Source organism: Augochlora pura, chromosome 5 (genome assembly GCF_028453695.1).
Source record: "Augochlora pura isolate Apur16 chromosome 5, APUR_v2.2.1, whole genome shotgun sequence".
Lineage (NCBI taxonomy): Eukaryota > Metazoa > Arthropoda > Insecta > Hymenoptera > Halictidae > Augochlora > Augochlora pura.
The window spans coordinates 1662482-1684495 of record NC_135776.1 but is presented as its reverse complement, the minus strand read 5'-3'; the positions used below and the strand labels follow the sequence as shown (position 1 = coordinate 1684495).

The 22014-nt window shown below is 56.7% G+C and overlaps 1 protein-coding gene across 2 annotated transcripts in view; it reads right to left on the bottom strand.

The window, feature by feature from the left end:
* The window catches only part of Dac (dachshund family transcription factor), a 179035-nt gene that overhangs the window by 83362 nt on the left and 73659 nt on the right, over positions 1-22014 (bottom strand). For both annotated transcript variants that reach the window (XM_078181128.1, XM_078181129.1), the window contains exons 3-4: positions 10261-10489; positions 7877-7939 (exon numbers count right to left, since the gene is read on the bottom strand). In XM_078181128.1, the coding sequence (XP_078037254.1) occupies positions 7877-7939; positions 10261-10489 (292 nt within the window). The remainder of the gene's footprint in view (positions 1-7876; positions 7940-10260; positions 10490-22014) is intronic.

The following is a 22014-nucleotide window of genomic DNA, read 5'->3' as shown; positions in this document are numbered from 1 at the left end:
TGTGCAGAGCCTCGCAAACCGGCTGTGCTGCTACTTACAGCCAAGGGAGAGGCTGGCTGCCTCGATAATATAAACGGATATTATTTAAATCCGTGAAAACTCTGCGGCCGCTTGTGCTCTCGTGGCGAGCGCGGACACGGTTTTTTTCCGGCCGGTCCCCGCATAATTCGCGTCAGACACACTTTAGACCGGATGATCAATGGTCGGGGGGAGGGTTGACGAGGCGTCTCGAGGGGCGAGCTGATACCGTTTGCTATTGGATTTCAATTGGGAAACGATTACTCCCCTCGGAGTGACCGTTACGGCTCGTTTGTCATCGACGTTTCCGCGTCTCGCCGAGTTATCGCCCGCTCGAAAAATGGGGACTTGCTCCGGAAAGGACCGCGAGGATCGCTCGGTCGAGTTTCGGCACCTCCCGAGTCCGGCGACCGACGAGACACGCTTCGGCAACGTGTCGCCAACTAATAAAAAACCTCGCGTTTTTCGCAGACTGCGAGCTACTGTCTCCGGATACCTTCGAGATCGTCCCAGAACGTCTCGCTAAAAATGGACCGCGCGGAATCCGGGATTGTTTGACGAGCTCCGGGAATCGTCCGAACGGGGCGAGGGTTTGTTTGCGTTCGGCGCGAGACGCGTGCACGGAGATTGCTAGAGCGGACCGTGTGGCGTAGCCCTCGTCGCGCGTCGGCCAACGCGGAAGGTAAGCCGGACCACCCTGCCGCGTCGGGATCCGGGATTCGGGATTTGGGATCCGCAGCGAAGCCACCGACCGGACGGCGGGCATGGACACTGCAAATATTAGTTCATTAACAAAAGTGCCGGGCGGAACCTGGCAGCGCCGCGGAACCGCAGGAACGTTGATCCGCGGTTTATTTAACGACACCCTCCCGCTGCTTTTCAATTAACCTCCCCACCGGCTGCGACCCTCCGCGAATTTTCTTCGGATACCTGGCCCGCCCTTCACCCTCCCCCCAGGACCCCCACGCTGTTTGCAACTCGTCTTTCCGAAATCTTCCACGGCTTCCAAGAACGAAATTAATTATCGCCGCTTTCGTAACGCGTTCATAGCCGATGATCGACCACTAAAATCTCCACATAGTTAAAGTAATTTGATTATTTAATGGGAAATTAGAGAATTAATATTTATTACAGGGGGTGGAAGATAGAATTCTTTTTGTTCGAATACATTAGAATAAAAAATGAATTTTCCAAATGAATAATTGGGTGACGCGGCGCTCAACGTGTTAATAATTGCTCGAAATCGTCTACTCTGAAAAAGTTTCCCATCTCCTCGAGGATTTTCGTGGCTGTCGCGTCTCGATCGCGACGCGAGTAATCGAGTCCCGCGGTGGAAACTGCCGCGACCGGAAGTCCGCGAACGCATCGCATGCCCCGCGATCGTAAATCGCGAGGGCGAATCCGCGCGTAAGAAGAGCGGGTCGGGTCGGGCCGGGTCGGGTCTCGGGCTGCGTGCGAGCTGTCGTGGCCGTGGCGTGCGTGCACGAGGGCAGGAGAAGCCCCGCGACGTAATATAGTGGCGTGCGCTTACCGCCGAAGGGAGACCATTTAATAACAATATATCTTGGCCGTCGCGTCGCGAGAGAGAGAGAGAGAGAGAGAGAGAGAGAGAGAGAGAGACTGCGCGAGAACAGCGCGTCGAAATAAGGTGGAAGACGAACAGCGGGCCGCCGACTGAAACCGGAGATATTTTACCATTAGAATCGGTATTTTCTCGGATTAGCGCGGACTGCCGGGGGCGACACGCTGCGTCCAGAGACTCGTTTCCTTCGTTTCCTATCTTTCCTCGTCGCTTCCCTCGGAATTTTCCTCTCTTGGAAGAATTCGCTGCGGCGGATACGTGGACGCGCCGCGTCGGTGGAGTTTCGTCAAGAAACGAAAAGCGGAGGCGAGAAGAACAAATTGGAGGCCGATCGCGGGAGCTCGTTAGCCGCGGGTGTCTCGATCTCGATACACCCACGCGAGGATCGCGCGCGCGCGCGTTCCGGAGGAAACGAGCCGCCGGTCGGCGGCTGGCGAGCTAACGAGACAGGGAGCCGGGGGAAAAAAATCGAAAGGCGGTCGTCGACGCCGTAGGAACAAGGTGGTTGACAATTTCACGGTACATTAGCGAGCCGGTGGGTGGGTCCCGGGGTGTCGGTGCCGTCGCGGCCGTCGCAGCCGCCGCGACTAATTATGTTTTTAATTAATCATCGTTCCGCGGGCCAAAGTTTACTCGGCCATGCTCGTTACCGTCGCGTCCGACGAACGGCGGGCCCGTTAATAACGCTGTCCGTCGATGGGACGCGACGTCGAAGCACCGCCCTTCGAGGACGAGACGCGCGAGACTCCTCGTTATCTTCGACTAGACACTGGCACGACCGAAGTCCTCCTCGCCGTAAATGACCCGGAAACCGTAACCATGGCCGTTCGAGAATAGTCCCGCAGCTGAAAAAATCGCCGAGCCAGCTCGTTAACGGGTTCTCGCTCGGTCCAACGGCTGGCGACGCTATTATCCTTTTTGTCTTGGCTGCGAAATTACTTTTCTCGCGACACGCGCTCGAACGAGTCGAATTTTAGTGGAACGACTATCGAGACTATGTAACGCGGGTTCTCGCGCCGCGGTGCTCAATTATCACCCGAAATCGTCGCCGCGTGGAGGCGCTGCTAAACGATTCGATAAATAATCCGACCAGTTAATAAAATAAATGCCGGCCCGGCCACGGCCCACGGAGTCCGAGTTTACGATTCTCGAGATTTATCGCGCGCAACGCCTCGCCGCGCGCGTCCTCCTCTCTTTCTGCCTCCTTGGCTCTGCCTCCTCGCTCGAACGTTGCTTTACGAGTTTCCAGTTTCTCGATCCGGACAGATTACAACGTGCAACTGGCCGTGAACTTTGTTTATTCAATTCGACGGACGGAGAGCAGCTTTCAGCGATCTACATTCGATAATATCGTTAATCGACGACGCGCTGTCCAATTAAACTAAAGCCGATTAAACCGTCGATTCGTCGAACGATTGTATTCGCGGGACTCGGATCTTCGAAGTCGTAAAAAGGTTCTTATACACGGACCTTCGTTCCCGATGGATGCACACGGCCGTCCGGGCGTCGGGACCAATTTGCCGGGGCCCGATGGGTCGTAGGATCGTGGCGCAACCGGCGATCGTCGTGATCGGGCTCGTATCGTTTCGCAACAGGGTCATTAGGAGGGTCCGTTTTCGGGTCAGGACATTTGGCACGAGCGACCGCGATTCGAGGAACGAATCGACGTGTTTATCCGACGATCCTCCTGTCGCGCGATCGATCACCTATCAACGATCAACGATCCACCACTAGTCTAGACGGTCGTCCTATTCCCCCGAGGGACCGTGCCGTCACGCGACCCGATCATCTTCTTCTCGGGGAATGCAGATTCTGAGATTCTGAAAAACGATCTCTAAACTATTCCGGACCGGGAATCGTTTCTTCGATCGAGCATTATAAGAGAATAATAATAATAGAAGAAATCCGACGGGACCTGACCTGTAACCAATTGGCAGACTACGCGCGGCGCGATCCGCGTTGGATTCCGATTCGAGGTGCGAATCGTCGGATCGAGTGGTTTTCGACGGGGACGCGCGGCGAGTTGGAAAGAGAAGGAGCCACGAGTAGAAACGTCAGAGAGTCAATGGCAATAAACGTTTGGACGGAAGCGTAATTGGCGTATCCGGCGGTTGCGGGACGCGGGATGCGGAACGCGGGACGCTGACAAGCCGAAGCCCGAAGCTGGGGGCTCTCGGTGTGCACGGTGTGCACGGTGGGCACGGTGGGCACGGTGTGCTCGGGGCTCTCGCAGCCGTGCACACGCGTATGACGGCATTAATCATAATGCGCGCATTTGCACGCGGGACGCGCGCGGCTTAGATGCGAGCGCGAGCACGCGTGCGTGTCGACCCGCTGACAGTTCGTTTGAACGCAATTAGCGTGCCGCTTGATAGTTGCCGGCTTAACACGCTCGGCTATCGCGGCAACGATCGTCGAATCGAATTAACCGTTTCGTCGCGTTCCTAGCTGTGTGTCGCCCGATCGCGGCCGCCCGCCGCTGGATCCTTTCGAGAAATCTCGGCCTCCTCGCGAGACGAAAACCCGTCAACGGTGATACGAAAATTATCATAACAACGTACGCGCACAACCATTGCGCAATTTGGACGCATACCAACTGAAATCAGAAATGTAAAGTCTCTTTAAAACGTCCTCTTTTACTTCACAGTCGACTCGTAAAAATCAAGAAACGGTTCCGAGGTTTCGCGCGACGAGGCTCAGCCTCGAAACGACCGAGTCCTCGTTAATAATTCGTAAAAGGAGCGGTTTTACGATTCGAGTGATTAGGGAAACCGAGAGACGGTGATCCGGCCCGGTCCGACGTTAATTAACGAATTACTGCGAACGCGCCCTCGTAAGAATTCCAGCCCCGGAGACCGCGCCCCTGTTCGCCCCCGAAAACTGGATTCTTTTCCCTCGAACGACCCCCGCGGAGCAACCGTGTAGCCGTGGAGGACGGCGACGTTGCAGGCCGGTGCGTACAGGGGGGGGGGTTGTTGGATCGAGTGCGCGGCAAGATGGATAGAAAACGACGTGGCTCGTAACGGCGGGGCTCAACTTTATGAATATTATTTTCCAGCAGATGTCCCCGACGATAGAACCTCGTCGACGTCGTCGTCGCAGTAATTAATGACGTCTCGCTGGGCTGGGGAAAGCGAGAGAGACGGGGTAAGAATACGGCAAGAGTAAGAGCAAGAGTAAGAGCAAAAGAGTGAGAGCAAGAGTGTAACAGCAAGAGTAAGAGGCAAGACTAAGAGAGGAGGTTCGTGGAAAGAGGAGAAGAACGAAGGCCGCGCGGGGGAGGGGGATGATGGTCGGAGAGAATTTCAGAGGTGAACGCGGGCGATAAGGAAGACGAGGCGGCGTGCTCGGCGAGGTGGCCGAGGGTGCCCTGGTGAAGGTGGAGCAAAACCGACGCGGCCGGATAGCGAGCGACAATGCGCGCGAATTATCCCGGAATGACGGGGTAGTTTTAAAGCCAGGAAGCCGACATTAGCGCATTGATAGCGGCCCGCGCGTTCTGCCATCGGCCCCCGACCATTAATATTACTTAGCTCACGGCCGGTGTGCGGCGCGAGGCGGCGCGGAGCCGAGCGGAGTGGAGCGGAGCGGCGAGGGTGGTCGGATCCGTCGCTTCGCCGGTTTCCGTGTTTCGGATCCCGACTTCCACTCCCCGCCACACTTCGAGTCCATCGTCGACTGGGGTGCGGAAGAACGACCGTTGCTTACAATCAACTTGGAAAAACCGAGCTCCTCGTCGGCGATAATTAATCTTTTTTCACGGCCCTCTGCTCGGGCGAAAGGAACCGTCGAGACACGAGCGAACTGGCATTACGCGGACATTGCTGTTGTATCAAACCGGAGATTTCCCAATCTGTTAATCGTCGGTCAAAGTTAGAAAATGATCACGCAGACGAAGAAAAACTGCGCGAAGTTGCAAAGACGCGAGCGAGACAAATCGCGACAGCACCCCCCGTGCGATTTTTGCCAGCGGTCCACGGGAATTTTTCGGGTGCCGCGAACGGGGGTAAGTTTCCGGCTTATGAGATTTAATCGAGCGGCCCGGCCGGAAAGACAAACGAGCGGAATAACTTCCGCGACGCAGCTCCGACTCTGGATTTCGGTTTCGCCGGTGGCGGATCACCGGCGACAAATCATCGGGATTAGAACGGAAACGGACAGAGATTTTCCAGGCGGCGGCGGGGGGATGGTGCCCCGGGTGGCAGCAGCCGACGAACAGAGAGCGAAAGAACGAAGATCGGAAAGAGAGGGGGGGGGGGGGGGGGGGGGGGATGCGGGGCGTGAGCTCCGCGAGCTTGTAGAATCAAAAGGACAAACAATTAATAACCCCGGGCGGCGACGATTAATCAGAATTTAACTCGCAGTTAAATACTCTCGCTCGACGCCGACTCTCTGCTCGTAGCCGGAGGGGGCGGCCAGAGGAGAGACCGGAGAGCGGAGCGGAGAGGAGAGGAGAGGGAGAGGGAGAGGAGTGGGCGGCGAGGGTGCACGCAGGATAAACAAAGGTTTACATCAGTGTCAGTCGCAACAAGTCCGAATTCGTCTAGGGTTCTCGGCATGAATATTCACGGTGCTCGCTCGTCCGTCCCTTCCAGCCTCCGCTCGCGCCAATTCACCCTCTCCCCCCTCTCTCTCTCTCTCGCTCGCTCGCTCGCTCGCTCGCCGTCGTGTATCGGTGTGCACGCGGGTCCGCGACCATTTGCCACCCCCTGCGATATCCATCGAACGGCTACCAGTCAAAGGCTGAAATCACAATACGCGTTTGTCCGGTTGACGAAGTCGACTCGGCCAGGGAGCCGCTAAAGCAAATAGAACGAGACGGACCGAGGGTGGACACGCGGCTCACGGAGGGAAGAGGGGAAGCTCGCGGGGGCGGAGCAAGCCAATGGTCATTGCCTTTGAATTGGAAATTACGTTTCGGCCGGTCAAGTGTCGATTTTCACCCTACCGTTCTCGCGCGGATCCACCGACGGGGGGTTCTCGCACCTTTCCGACACTCGCCACGTCGACTCGCTTCCATCGATCTAGAACGCCCCCGCGCGCCGCACCGCGCTCTCCTCGCAAACGAGACAAAAGTCTACGGAAACGTGGAAACTTTGAACACGGCGAGCCTAAGCTCTCGAGCAAACGATCCATGGGATCAACCCTTTCGCGTCGACGTATCGATGTCATGGGAACGTGCATGGTATGCGCGTGTCCTGCTGGCGCGTAATTCGGTTAACAAAATATCAGGACGGATGGAACGATTATTTTATTGCTTGGATCTTGAAGAACAAAGATGAGACTGCGGGAAGATCTTGTTTCACGACTGGTCGAGAAAGGGGGTAGAAAAGGCCGGAACGGGGAGCGGAGAAGTGGTTAATGAAAGATCGTTTTTGGGGCGGCAAGTTCCGCGAAGCGATTTAGCGGGTCCGCGGAGCGAAAGAGCGGCTTTCGCGAATAAAGCTCCCCGTCGTCGAAAAGGAGGAGGCTAGCGGTTCGTGTCGCGGGGGTGCGAGCGACGCCGACGGGGGTGTGCGGGCGGCGGCGCGCGGGACCGTTTCCCAGCCAGTCGAATGATTTAATCCCCGAATGATGGACGGGCACGTCGCGACGATGATCTGCGTGCCGTGAAGTGACAAGTGGTTAGGATCACGGTTGAAACCTCGGTGCGGCGGATGAACGTGGGACGGGTGGCTGGGTGGGTGGCTGGTGTTCGACGGCGGGTTCTCTCTCGTCGGTGGTCGACGTCGGTGTCGTATCGGTGACGGGACCGGGCTGCCGGCGGAATGGATTTCAGGCGAGTGGGGCGGCTCGGGGGGGGGGAGGGGGGGGGGGCCGGGGGTTGCCGGCGGTGCGTGGCCTCGCACCGTACAAATCACGCGGGCATTACGGCGTCAAGCGCGGACTCAACGTGTCGCGCGACCGGAAACTCGATGCGGACGGTAATGCTGATTTATCGGGAGCGCGAGCGACGCCCGCGGACGCCGGGCGCCGCTCCACCGCAGCCGCAACCGCCCCCGGGCCATTTTTTCGTTTAACAACGGTCGCGCGAGAGCCGCCGAGGGGGAGGCCACCCCCGTACTCGCTCTTCGTCGACTGTCCCGCGAGCTCTCCCGCCGAGACGGCTCTGGCATTCCTCTCGGTTCGAGCTCCCTACCTTCGTACACGCTCTCCAGCCTTCGCTTGCAGACTGCCCGCTTTCGACTATTTTCTACGACTATATGTCCTGAGCTATCCCAGGCCAGTTAGCACAATTTTCGTTAGCACGATTAAGTAACGTGAGCGTTCTCCTACCTTTCGAGATGTTTCACGATATCTTCGTAGGCGGCTCGGCAGTTTTCCCAAACCGTCCCGGACCTGTGGATCACAAAAAAAAGCGACACTTGAGACAGACGACGGTGAAACGCGAACAGGGTCCGGAGCTCCCGATCCTCGACTTCGGAAAGAAGAGCGTCGAGGGGGGGTAGGTCGCTGCGGATGGAGACGAATCGAGGGTAGACGCGCCGGAATGGTACCGGAGTTCGGAGGAGGGGGCGTCGGGAGGCACGGGGTTGATAAGCGAATCGGTTAATTATAAGCCCTGCCACGGGATATCCTCGAGGAAAGTGGATCCGCGGAGTTGATTAAGAGTCCTCCTCGTTCCGTCTCGTCTTTCGTTTGTCCTTTGACTCGATCGTGCCTGGTCCCGACTCTCGAAACGAAGACGACGACGACGACGGACGCTTTGAAGTCCCGGGGGCTGATTAAAAAAGACGTCGTCGCTATAGGCCCGGCTAATTTAGTCTCCGCGCGGGCTATCGACCGTTGGCAGAAAAAAAAAAGAAGGAAACGAAGAACCAATCGGGAGAAACGAGTTCGAAGTGGACGGTTCGATCGGAGTCGGCACATGGACTCTAGGACTAGGCGAGGGTGGCCAAGAGCGACGGAGGTTGCCGGGGTGGGTCTCGAGGCTGAATTAGAGGGTGGCGATAGGGCAACGGTGGTGACGGCGGTGCGCCAGGATGGGGTTGCGTTGAATTAATCATATTCCGGTGTTTGTCGTGCCGCCCCCAGACGTAATCCGTCTTACCTCCTACTCTCTGTCTCTCTCTCTCTCACACTCCTCCTCTCTATACATATATATATATGTATATATCTCTGTCGTTCTCCGACACGATAGATTTGCATTTTAATTAAAAGCAAAGCGCTGAAATCATAATGCGAAACGTGCGGCGCCGCCGCCTTCGTCGCGTCGTTCAGCGCGTAGCACGCGTTCAACTTCGAAAGGACACGAGGTAACACCCGCCTGGGACCTGTCCCGCGACGTTCCGAGGAATCCTGGACCAGTTCCGTCCATGCCTCGGGCACCACGGCATTTCACGAATAAGCCGAGAGCTCGCGCGAAAGGACGCGCGAGGAAGAAAAATCGAGAGAAGCGGACCCGGGGATAAGCTAACGGCGGAACGGAACGGGTGGAGGCTCTAATTGCAGCGGGCGGATGTAATCGAAAATTAAGGCGGCCGTCTGGATCCTCGGAAGCCCCCGGTGGCGCAGAGGGCCGAGGTCTTGGAGAGAAGAGGGAGCCGCAGCCGCAGCCGCAGCCGACGGCATCTATTAGAAACGCGTTAACAAATGCCGGGATTAGCCGCGCGCAGTCTACCCTCTCCGGAGGAACACCGTTCTCCTTCGACGGAACCAAAGTGCACCCTGAGCCAGCCAGATCGACCCGATCCACCCCCGCGAATCGCATAATCTGCGTTATACGTCTCGCGCGACGCAACCCCTCCAACTAACAACGATCGGGACGATCCCCTTTCGACTACGTGGCGACAATTAAATAGACCGTGCGAAATAAATGTCAACGCATCGTCCATTGCTGGACCAAACTATCCGGGAATGTAGATCGCGGACGGAATCCGTCGAAGAAAACCGGTTGAAAAGAAATCTCGAGCTCTGACCTACCTATGGCTAAGGCCGCGACGGGGCGAGGTTGCGGAGAGCGCCGACGACGGGATCGCGTGGCAAACACGCGGAAGAAGGGTGCCTCGGTTGAGGTCGCGCGGGTAAGGTAACTCGAGCCGAGTAAACGACCTAGAAGGAACGCGAAGGCACCCAAGGAAACGGACTCCGGAGCCGGGACATCGTCGCAAAGACGGCGCGGCGCGGCGCGGCGTGGAGAGGCAAGAAAAGATCAAGCAGTGTCGAGACCCCTTGGATTTCCACGGCTTCGCCGTCTCTTCCAATCCTCTTAAAGTTGTATTCTTTTGGCCTCGCCGGCCCTTCGTCGCGACTCACGACCTACCCCGCTTGCAGGACGAGAGCTCGCGCGCGCCGCTGCTCCGCGCGCGGCACAGACCTCGGAGAACGAGCAAATCCAATTTCCGAATCGCAGCCGAGCCCGAAACGATCGCGTCCCCGCCTGCCTTTTCCTCGCTATCGCCTTCAATCGTCGAATCAGCCCCTGCGACGGGGCCTGCTAATCTCCCGTCGAGGCTTCTACCTGTTAACCGGCTGGCTTTTCACGGCCTAGGCACTCTCGCCGGCCCTCCGCGAGATCCCTCCTAGCGAGTCCCTCGACCCTCGCGAAACAACTCGAATGATTTCAAGCTTCGTGGAACGACGAGCAATTGGAAACGACGGGCAAAGTGTTGTTGGTTTCGGAGAAATAACAAGTGCGTTGGCAGGTTGACGGGACTCACCTCGCAAGCGCCTCCATGTTGGACATGTTCGGGTTGACTTTCAACCCCTGCTCGGCACGCGCCTGAGCCTGAGCCTGCAGGTGGTGCGGCAGACTGGCCGGCGACAGGATAGCGGTGTGTCCTGCGCCGGGATGACCGCCCAGTTGCATGAACTGCATGTGGCTCAGGTGTGTGGGCGGGTGGTTGTACCCGTTCGCCAGCAACGGGGACTTCTCCATCCTCGGAACATCTGGAAAGAGAAACATGCCAACGATTAGTACGAGGGAAACTTGTGTCAAAATGGGAGTCCAGGGAAAAGAGGAGACGACTTTCTCGCAGCCTTCGTAATAAACGCTTTCAATCCGTCCGGCAACCGACGACTGGATCGTCGCGCGACCCCTCGCCGAATGCAGCCGCGTATATTTGCGGACTCGGATTCGAGCCGTGTGGATTTTCGGCGATTCGAGAGACCGCGATGTATCTTCGTCAGCGCGGACGTTTAGGGGACGGTCGTTTAGGGGGCAGCGAGCGGGACAGGTCGAATCCCGGGATCGCGAGATTGCTGTCGGTTGCCAGTTTCGCGGATCGAGAATCGAACTCGTTGTTGCCGTTTACGCCGAACGATTCGACGATTATCGGGGGGACCGGGGTCCCTCGGATGATGCTATTGGGAGGATGCTATTGCGAAGGTAGATAGAAAGGGGTGAGCGAGAGAGAGGGGCATCGGGGCTAGGAAGGAAGGAAGGAAGGAAGGGGGTAGAGAAAATGAGCGGTGCCTATTCATTACAAATTATCTAAATGGCAGTGATTTCGGCGGACCGGCTGGCCGTTTGACGAGTAAGTGGCGGGTTCGCTGGTCAGTGACTGTCCGTCGCGGCCGGTCTCGGCCGGCTGACGGTCGCCGAGACCCGGAATGCCGCCGCGTTTGACAACCACTGCCGGGACCCGGCCCATGACCGACCCTAAAATTGGACTTATTACAACTTATAGAGCGCGATTTGAACGCTTCGCTCAATAACATACATTATCCCCAATCCATATGATTTAATGAAATCCCTCTAAACTCTCCACTTAGCCTCAGTACCTTCTCGCGCGCTGCACTCCCTTCTTTTTTCGTGTATGTGCTCTGCGAGCAGATTGCTACGTGCGCGCGGAGAGAGACGCGGCGAGCGGACCAACGGGAAGGAAAAAGGCAGAGAGAGAGAGAGAGGGAGAGAGAGAGAGAGAGGGAGAGAGAGAGAAAGGCTACGAAAGCCGGAGAAAGAAAGGCGAGAGAAGGACGAGTGGTCAAAGAAGACTCGACGTGGCACGTTCCGATCGGCGAGGATGCTTAAAACGCTTGTCCGCCGATTTTTATAACCTCGACAATAGGTATTTGCGGCGGTCGCGATACCGCTCGACTCTCGTCTCTCGGTTCTCGGCTCTCGGCTCTCGACTCTCGACCGATGAAGACGTTTCGAGCGTGTAACTACAGGACGCGGCCGCAGCCGGCTACCCTCGCGGAAGATCGGAATCGCGAACCGATCGCGGCGGACGTTCCGGCTCTCTCTCTCTCTCTCTCTCTCTCTCTGCGCCAGAGTGCTACGAGGGAGGGAATTCGCTCACGAAAAAGATCGCAGAAGGATATCTGGTCGCGAATCGCCCCGGGCCAGGCGAGAAGGGACGATAAAACACAATTTGAGCTAAAGACCGCGCTCCTATAACTTCCCACCCCTGCCCCCGCGCGAACGGTCCAGCGCCGACGCCACCGCCTTTGCCCCTCTCGTAGCTGATGAGGTGACAACCCATAATTATACAGACCGCTTTCTGTCTGGCCTGACTGCAGTGGCATGCAGAGGAGAGAGGCCTCCATCATCCGCCCTCTCCACCTCCTTCTCCTCCTCCTCCTCTTCTTCTTCTTCCTTCTTCATCTTCGTCTCATTCTCCTTTCCCCTCTTTCTATTCTTCGACTTCTTCCTGCAGACCGAGCCCTACAGACCGTGCACGTACTCTTTCCTAGCGTCTCACCTTTTTCTCTACTCACCCATCTTCATCTTCTCTCTCTCTCTCTCTCTCTCTTTTCGATTACAGTCGTCCAACGCAGTTCGCGTTCGTTGGCACTCTGGTAGTCGCGGAAAGAGGCAACCGCAGCGGCATCGGCTGAATTATTTCGACAATGACCTCTCGGGTAGATTCCTTCGGGAATCGAAGAGTAAGGTCTGCGAAGGAGGCGAGGGTGGGCCAGCGAACCCGAAGCAGTCGGTCGGTCGGTCGCTTGGCCCGCTTCCCCCCCGGCGGTCCCGCCGCCCCCGCCGGAACGTCCGAGCAAGCTACTTCTTTCACTGGTGTTAATTACAAAACGCGAGAATAAATTGCCGAGCTAAATGAGTGCCCGGTGAGTCCCTCGCTCCCCCCCACCCATGCCGCCTATCGTCGCGTCCGTTCTCCGGCGACGGACAGATGAATGGAAGGCGAGTCCGTCTACACAGGTGGAATTTGTTATGCGTCGCGAACACGGGCCTTTTACTCGTGCGGCGTCCTGGCCGTGGCGTGGCGTGGCGTGGCGTGGCGTGGCGAGAGAGCCCTCGGCCGACAGCTGGAAATCACTCGGCGAGATAATGCCCCCGGCCCTCGCGGAACGCGATGAAGATCATCGGCAGAAAGGAAACGGCGTGTTCGATGGGACACGGACTGGCAAGTTCTTCTTCTTCTTCTTCCAAATTATTCGAGCCCTTTGTAAGTCGTTCTATCGCGAAACACGATCTTGCCGGGAATTCCCACGAGAACGCGTTCGAACCAACTCCTTCGAAGTGAATCAGTTTTGTCCGAGTCATCGATTGGGATTCGAAGCCTTCGTTCCAGCCGCCGAACCTTCGAAATTTTCTATGGGAGAACATACCAAAAAACTGATGGACAGGGACACGCCGCGCAACGCCACGATGTTAATTAAAAATACCACCGAGTGTTATGGAATAATACGAGAGCTGATGGAAAAGTATTCGTAGAACGCGATCTGTTCGCCGCCGCTTATTTTCGCGAGCGGAGGCACCCCATAAAATTGGCCACAGCCGATAGAACACCCCACGTACTCGACGCAGCCTCGGTCGGAGAGAGCGGACGGTACCCTGGATCGGGCAGGGCTCGACCTGCCGTCTTCCCTTTGTGCTTTTTTTTTTCGCCAGTCCGCAAAGGAGAGATCTATCCACCGTGCGATCCCTGGCCCCGACTCTGACCGAGAGCAAACGACGTGAAATTATTTGGAAAATTTCCCCTTTGTCCGGGGACGCTCCCCGTGGGACAAGCCACGGACCTTCCGCGCTATTGTTCTTACCAAGCGACGAAGAAAACGCGACGCTGCGGTCCTCTCGACGACGACGACGGCGACGACAACGAGGATGACGCGACAGAGACACACCGTCGCTCTCTCGAGTTATTTGCGCCGAGCTATGTATATGTTTACCCTCGGCACGGACTCCCTGAAAACCCTTGGATTTAACCCTCGAACACCGACCCTCGACGACATCGCGTGGCGGCCCTTTAAGTGGCATCGACGCGCCACCACCCGTCATCCCCGTCGCATCAGCACCTCTCCTTCTTCCTTTCTTTCCTTTCCTTTCGCGACTCGCTTCCTTTCGACTCTAATCTAGCGTCTCCTCCGCCCCCGCAGGCTTCGAGAGCCGGCCCCGATCGGCAGCCAAACTCTCGCGTACGCGGGCGAGAATCGCGCCGTTATGTTGGCGTGTGCACGTGCATCCAACATTGTTCGCCGGCCGTGTAGTGGTACATAAACACGAGACGGGAAACACAGTTTCGCGCAGGAGGAATCCGGTTTTTCAAGTAATCGAGAGAGTCGAGAAGCCGGGCAGGCAGGCAGGCAGGCGAGCTAGCAGGCAGGCAGGCAGGCAAGCAGGCGGGCAGGCAGGCAGGCAGGCAGGCAGGCAGACAGCCGGGCAGGCGGACGAGCGGGCGGGCGGGCGAACGGTCAGGCGGGCAGCCATCGAGGTAGCTCCCTTTGCGTCCAGTCTGGAGAGAACCGAGGAGAGAGTGGATGCCATGGGTATGTACACCTCCTCCTCGCTCCTCCTTCGTTCGACGGTCTTCTTTCCTCGCTTTCCTCTTTTACCACACCCATTCTTCTTAATCGCTCCACCGCACCGGCCGCGTACCTATTGAGACGTACGTCCTCGCTGTCTCGCGGCTCCGAACCTCCTCCTTCCCTCCGACCGGCAGAGCGTTTTCGAGCGATCGCGCCGATCCAGCGAGCAGGAATCTCTCGATCCTCTCTGTCCACGAGCTACGCGACCGCGACAATTGGATTACTCGATTTCGATGGGTGTTCGATGACGTTGCCGTCGACGCTACCAGCTCGCAGAATCGATTCGCTGCCGTCGGTCGAAGGCTGCAAGTATCGAGGCACGGCAGTTTGTTTCCCCGAGGGAACAGAGTCGCGGGGATCGAGCAGAAGTAAACTTTTCGAGTCTCGTCCTAGCTGTGCGTACAGCTTCCGAGACGAAACCCTCGGCGTTGTTCCGTTCGCAGTCAACCACGCGTCGCGTCGCCTCGCCTTGCCTCGCCTCGCCTCGCATCGTCTCGCGAAAGAGCAACCCAGTATTTGTTCTTCGAGGGTCTCCTCGGGTACACGAGCATCATCCGAGGGCAGTAAACCTTTTGATATATAGTCGAAGCTTTTTAGAGTTCTGTCAGCCACGCCCACAATCAGCCTTAGTATTATTTACACTCCTGGTGGTTTGTAGTCGGTTGTCCCGCTCGCACGTCCCCGCTCCGCGTCTGCTCCGCGGCTGTTCCTTTTTTTAACCCGTCCACCGGTGCGCTCCTCTCGTTTCGTTTCTCTCGCCGGCCTCCGTTCCTCTTCGGCACCGTCATCGTCGATCCCGCGCGCTCGTTTTTCCTCGTCGATCTCCTCCGGTTTTTCCCTCCGCCGCGAGGAATCGACGGGCACCCGGCCGCCTGCTCGAAGACGAACCGATCGTGATTCACCGGACCCCGCCGGGTCTCTACGGCATCGTCATCGTGGTTTCAGCGATGGTTTTTCGCGCGATTTTTCCCCGCGACCGGAGGATCGATTTAATACCGCTGTGACCCCGTTTCGGATCCATGGATCCGAGGATCCTCTTCGTCGGTTTCTACGCCGGACTTTTTTCAACGCGCGCCAATTTGCTTCGCATCTCGGACAGATTTGCTTCCGCCCGACACGGCCGATCGTCCGATTGCAAAATAGATTGCGCTCTCTACGGCGAGCCGACTCCGCGATCCACGGGTCCGTCTTTCTCCGATCCCTGGTCGCGCCCATGTTGCGATTTATAAAAATTAGACGCGATCCCGTACCCCTGCCACGTCCCCGCGAAATTATCTATTCCGAGCGGGGGTCTGTTATGCGATCGCCGTAGCCCGCGGGCCAGATTTCGGATTTCGTCGAGGAGCAGAGGCGCGCGCGCGCGCGGAAGAGGGCACCCGACGAGACCAATTCGGCTCGTAGCCGCTCGAGACGAACCATCGCGGGTCCATTCGGGGAGAAAGGGACGCATATTTTATTCCGAAAATGATGATGATACGCACGGAACGAAACCCCGACCCGGCCTGACCGTCCTTCGCCGTTTTATCGCCGCTCCGCGATTCCCCCCTTCGGTGAACTCTTTCCCACTCGCCGCGCTTCTCTTTTTCGGTGGGAGGCCCCGGCCGACCAGTCACGGCGGCTGGATCGCTCGCCAGAGATTGATAAATCTTGCCCTGGCTCGATATTACGCTCCGAGACGCTTTAAAAACGTTCGACGCCGCGCGCGCGCGAGCGAAATGCTTTCGGCTCGCGTAACTCTCAACGACGTATCGATACACTCTTGCCACCGAGCGATAAGGTCAAAGGTCTGATCGGCTCTGTTTAAACATTTTTAAAAGAATCTGTCTATCCACGGATGTTGTTTAATGGACTCGTGGAAATATTTCTTCGGCTTTCGAAATTGATTTCTGTCGTAATACGCGGGGAAAAATGCAGAATCTAGCCGGCACCGCAGCACAGAGAAAGGGAATCTCGTCGAAGAATACGCTCGAGTGACCCGCTTCTGGCAAAGGAATGTTAATTACCGAACTCCGTGCGGCAGGAACGGTGCGCGCGCGCGCGCGCGCGCGAGCATCCTTAGAAAGGCGCGTCAATGTTGTGTCGTTTCCGAACGCGAAGGACGCGCGCGCGAACGGACGATGATCGGTGCGCGGAAGGGTAAAAGAAAATCGAGAACGATTGGTTGTTCGTGGCGATCGTTGGGGCTGCGACCGCGGCGTAGGTCGAGAGAAATCGATGTCGAGGGGCTAATCTCGAAGGTAAATCTTTCCCGCGAGCTAATCAAAAGCGAGAATCGAGAAGCCCGGGGCCCTGTGTTCCGGAGCCATCTGCCCAACGGGGCCGATGGTCTGGGACCTAAAACCCGGCTCGGCTCTGCTCGGCTCGGCTCGGTCCCGACGTTGCAACAGTCCCCTCGAGCGATATCCTCTCTTGCCTTCGAACCCGCCGGGGTCGATACTTTTTCACGTGCTCGTAACATCGGTTAAGCCTCTGCATAAACATTGTATTGTGTTTCGCCGGGGATGCTCCCATTATATCATATTTTGTTATTAATATCTTCCGACTGGCTGGGCCCAGAAGCTGGGACGAGGGCACTTTTGTGCATCGCCAAAGGTGAGCCCGCCGGTTGCCAGAACAGAAAGCGACACGGACAGAGACGGAGAGAGAAAGAGAGAGAGAGAGAGAGAGAGAGTAAACCGGAGACAGCCGGGAGTGATAGAGAAAGAAGGGAGCACACGGCGAGGGAGGCTGGAGAGAATGGTTTCTGAAAAAGGACGAGAGTGATGAAAGCGAGAAAGAGAGAGAAAGATAGCGGGGCTCTCGATACCGGTTTCCTTTATCGTACAATGCCTACCGGGATTTTTATTATCCAGGATCCTAGCTGACGTCCATTTCGCAGGATACTGCGCTCGACTAGGACGCCCAACACACTGTCAGAAATTACGACTAGTTTATTAAGTATTAGGTTATAAAAAATCTAATTCTTTCAAATGCTAGTCTCGGAAAATTTACGTTGCGTTAACCCTTCTTCTCGGTAGTACTGACAGAGGATCGGAACAATCGAAGACGGACAACTTTAAACCTAAGAAAAGCGCTCGAAAATCGTCGATGAGAATAGATAAAATATCTAGCTCGGCGAAATTATAGATAAACAATCGAGCGAATGAAGACGCGGACGCGTCGACGGGGGAAAGCCTGGGACAGAGTAGCTCAGAAAGCGGAAATCTATTGAAAGAGGAGTGTCGACGAGGGGCTGTTACAATCCACTGGCAGTACAAGCAGTTAAACGTCCGCGAAGTTTTTACGGGCGCGTTTTAACGGCTGGCCGGGTGTACGCTCGCCGGGGATTCGAGTGTCGAGCGATTTAGAGAGAGCGAGAGAGAGAGAGAGAGAGAGAGAGAGAGAGCAGGATGCCCGAGCGGAGAGCCGGCGCGCGGCGCTCTCGGTTCGGACGTGATCGGAAATGAAAAGAAAATAAATAGCGCGGTAAAAAACCGCGGCTCGTTTGCGTGGGTACACGCGTAACCAGGACCTTTGACATGCGCCCGTGTAAACGAGCAGCCGCCCTCCAAATGTAGACATTTACCCCTGTCGAGGGGGAGTTTCACCGGCTGGAAACAAGCCGCGATCCGTGGTGTCGGTTTTCATTTCCCTCGCGCATTTTTTCGCGTCGCGTCGCGTCGGTCCGCGAGATCTCTCTCTCTCTCTCTCTCTCTCTCTCTCTCTCTGTTCTCCACGTTCCGGCATACGCTACCCTTTCCCCCGACTCTCTGTTTCTCTCGGTCGCGTGTTTTTTCCCTCCATTATACGAAGCACTTCCGAGGTTCGTTTGTTGGTCACGAGGGCCCGCCGCGCGTTGCCGCGCCGCGCAGGGAGAGCAGCGCGCGGAGCACCGGAGGCCGGGCGAAAATTATAAAAATACTCGCGGAGCGGTGGCGGCCGCACGGACAAAGCGGCCCGCTCGTTGATTCGCGAGTTAATTGAGCGGCGCGGCACTCGCCGGCCGCTAACGAGTAAATTGTTGACTACCACCAGGCACCGGGCACACACCGCTCCACTCCGCTCCGATCCGCTCGGCGCCAAGCCCGGCTCCGCTCCGCTCCGCTACCGCCGCCATCATCATCTCCGACGCCGCGCCGCGCCGCTCCGCGCCACGCCACGCCATACCATATGCCACGCCGCGCCGGAACAGCCGGGAAATTAGTACAGATTTTTGGAGCAATTAGCCTCGGTTTTCACCACAGGAAATTGCCGTCACTCGGCTAAAAAGCCTCGTCTGGCCCGCTCGTTGCGGATCGTAACGAGCCCGCCGTCCGGAGAATCGCTGACGCTCATCCGCGACCATCTCGCGATACCTAAACGCCGATTTTCCGTACTTTCAACCGCTGACGATTATCTCTGTCCGATCCCTAAAGAGACCCTAAAAATTAAGCTAGATCTACCGACAGAAATTAGATAAACTGCTGTAATTAATGCGTATAGCTCCGAAAACCACGGAGACGTTCTTCTGAACCACCTTGTAATGGTTTGTAGAAGAGCTAAATCGATGCTCGCGGCTCTTTTGTCATGCTTGCCGGGAAAATCGTAAAGGGTCGGACCGTGGAAGAAATAAAACGGCCGGTGAAACGGCCGACTGGACATGGACGTAATTAAGTCGCACGGAAACGGATCGTCCCGCGCGAGCATCCTGCGAGCGAGGCCACGGTCTCGCCAGGCTTTATGGCGGCGAGTGGACGCGAGCGTCAGCTTGCTCGCGGCGAGGGCCGGAGCGGAGCGCGGCGCGGTGCCCGTGCGCGAGAGCACCGCGTTGTTTTATGCACGAGCCGCGCGATGCCCGTGCCGGGGAAAACGAGACCGCGAATCGTTTCACCCACGCAATAACGCCCGTGTTTCCCAGCCCGCGCTTCGAATCGTTTCGAGTTCCACTTCTCGCGGGGAGCTTGCTCTCGTTCCTCTCCCCCACGTTTGCGGTTACGAACACGCCGGGGAGAGACTGGTTTTTCTCGAACACGGACAGAGAGAGAGAGAGAGAGAGAGAGAGTAACGTCTTCATTTGCCGATGGTTGAACGCGGGAGAGGGGTGTATCGTTACGGTGCAAAAACCGGCGAAACGCGCAAAATTCCTCGGTGATTTACGGCCCGGTGCCACGCGAAACGGTGTTGCGGTGTTTGCGCGGACCTGCGGACGACGGGGTTCTGGAAGTTTCGCCTCCGCGACGCGTACCTCTACGGTTCTCCTTTTCTTTTTTTTTTTCTCTGCCGGGGCTTTGGGGCCGGAGTCTCCTGCCCCGTGATTTCGAATTAGAAGCCTCATTTAAACGGCATTCTCCCCGTATAAATCACGGCCAGGCGCCTTCCTTTTTCGATCGTTACCGAAGCTGTTTCTTCTTTGCTGCTCGGTATTAATCTCTCCTTGATTTCATGGAAAAGAGTAGCAACGAGACACTCCCGGAACGCCTCGGCCTTTTACTCGGGTCGACCAATAATTCTTTCGCTTTGTGTCGCGCTGTTCGCGGTGTTCGATGGACGCTACGCGGTACGCGTATGTATATATATTTCGGTGAGATTTTGTTAAGTCGTCGGCAATATTTCATCGCGCGAACGCGTTATCGATCTTACGGAACAAGATCGACCACAAGGCACTTCGGCTCGCCGGTGATCGATTTAAAAAAATAACCGCGAGACGTTGAGGAAAATGTAGACTGTCGAATTTGGAACCGATAAGGTTTAAACGATTCCAGATACGCGAGCGTATGCCTTGGAAACGGGAAAACGCGATCGATGTCCGGTGTATATTGTAACACAGCCGCCCCTTTCGCGTCGCAACGCGTTTGCCCGCGTAATAATCTCGGCCGACGTTACTATCGCTTTAATCGCGAGGATTATTTCACTTTCCCGTCAAATCCGCCGTCCCGCTCTCGGTTTTGGTCTCGGCCTCGCACCACCCCCCTCTCGGCGCGGCGCGGCACGGCGCGGCGAGGCGCCGAGCGTGTCCGGCCGCGCGTAATTTCTGACCGCAGCCTGAAAATTCCACGTAAGCCAGTGGTTCTCGTCGACCGGGCGGTCACCGAGATTCCTCCGGACCCATCCCGCGCGATCCAGCGTCCCGTTCGCCGCAAGAACCGCTGCCCCGGGACACGGATCCTCCGCTTTTCCGCAGGAGACCGACCACCCCCCACCTCCCCCCTCCCGCGAAACCCCGATTCGTTAATTACTTCGCGCGGATATCTGATCCGGCTCCGCGTTTCCACCGCAAATTCGCGGCTGCTACCCGTGTGCCGGTGATATCTTGCTCCAACACACCCTCCTGGAATTTCCCTGTCTCGAATCAATTTCCCGAGCGATCTCCGTTGCCCGCAATGTTCGCGGCGATCTTACAGCAGACAAAGCAGATCGCGAATGAAGTAGAAATAATTTTACTTTCTCGTTCTAATTGTAAGACGCTGTAAATCTAGATTGTAGAGGAACCTTTCTAGGGGAGAAGCCGTGGCTTTTAAAAAGGGAATCGTTACCGACAAGGTATCTCACCCCAGTATCGAGGGCTTGTAAATTCTACGCATTGTTTTTCGACCAGGCCCCCCGGCGTCGATCGCGCGAAAATCATCACGCAGGTAGAGAGAGAGAGAGAGAGAGAGAGAGAGAGAGAGAGAGAGAGACCTCGGGATCGGTCGATGACGCGACGTTGACCCTCTATTAACCGGGTTTTATTGGTACACGAGGCAGCACAGCGTTGGCCGACCTACGACCGGCAACAGTTAATCAATGCTTTTATGAGCATTCGCTGGTCGGCGCAGCGTCGTTGCACCCACGACTGGCCGAACCACCACTTGCCACCACCCTGCGTGAACGTTTTCCCACCCTCTCCCCTCCAACTTGCATACAGAAAGTCTCCAACGCGGAACCGGATTCGTAAAAATGACTAACCCGATCGCAGCTTCGCGATTAAACTTCAAGAAGAACGAATAGAAAGAAAGGTGGAGAGGATTGTGTTGTCAAAGAGCTCGACGTTCGATGCTTCGAAACGCGTTGCCCCGAGTTCGGAGACTCTATAATGCGAATAATTCCGAAGCAATTAATTATGGACTCGATCGAAACTGGTAGAGAAACGAATGTTACCGTCCCTTCGCACAGTTTGGCGGAACCGAAGGCGTGGCCAAATGGCACCGCGACCGAGCCGCGCCGTAGCTCTCTCGGGGCCACAGTCGGTCGGCGCTGCTGCTGCTGCTGCACAGCTCCAGGCTCCAGACATAAAATGCATCCGCGGAGAGCAGTCGCCGGTTCCTGCGTCGCGCGTAAACGCGGATACCTGGATAATTGACTTAGTTTGCGCATTAATGTACGATTCGCTATGCATTAGGTCATATAATATAAATTGCGGCCGGCCAATTTGATTAATGCTATTTCGGTAATCGATGCATTAAATAATTACGGGGAGTACGCGGAGGAGGGGGGAGCGGTGTGGCGGGCTTGTACGCGAGCGACTCGACGTTAGCCGATAGTCATTAGTTTATTACGTAGTCCGGGGCTAGTTGCAGCCACGGGAATATAGTTTTCATCGGAAAACGATCGAGGAAAAAGACGCGGAGGAGCGGGCCACCGGTGCTTCCCATCGGAGTTGCACGCGACCAGCACACGCCAAGGAAAGCCTTGCGCGCTCTCTCTCTCTCTCTCTCTCCCCTCTCTCTGTCGATAGCTAGCGCCCTCGCTTCTCTCGCCGCCCT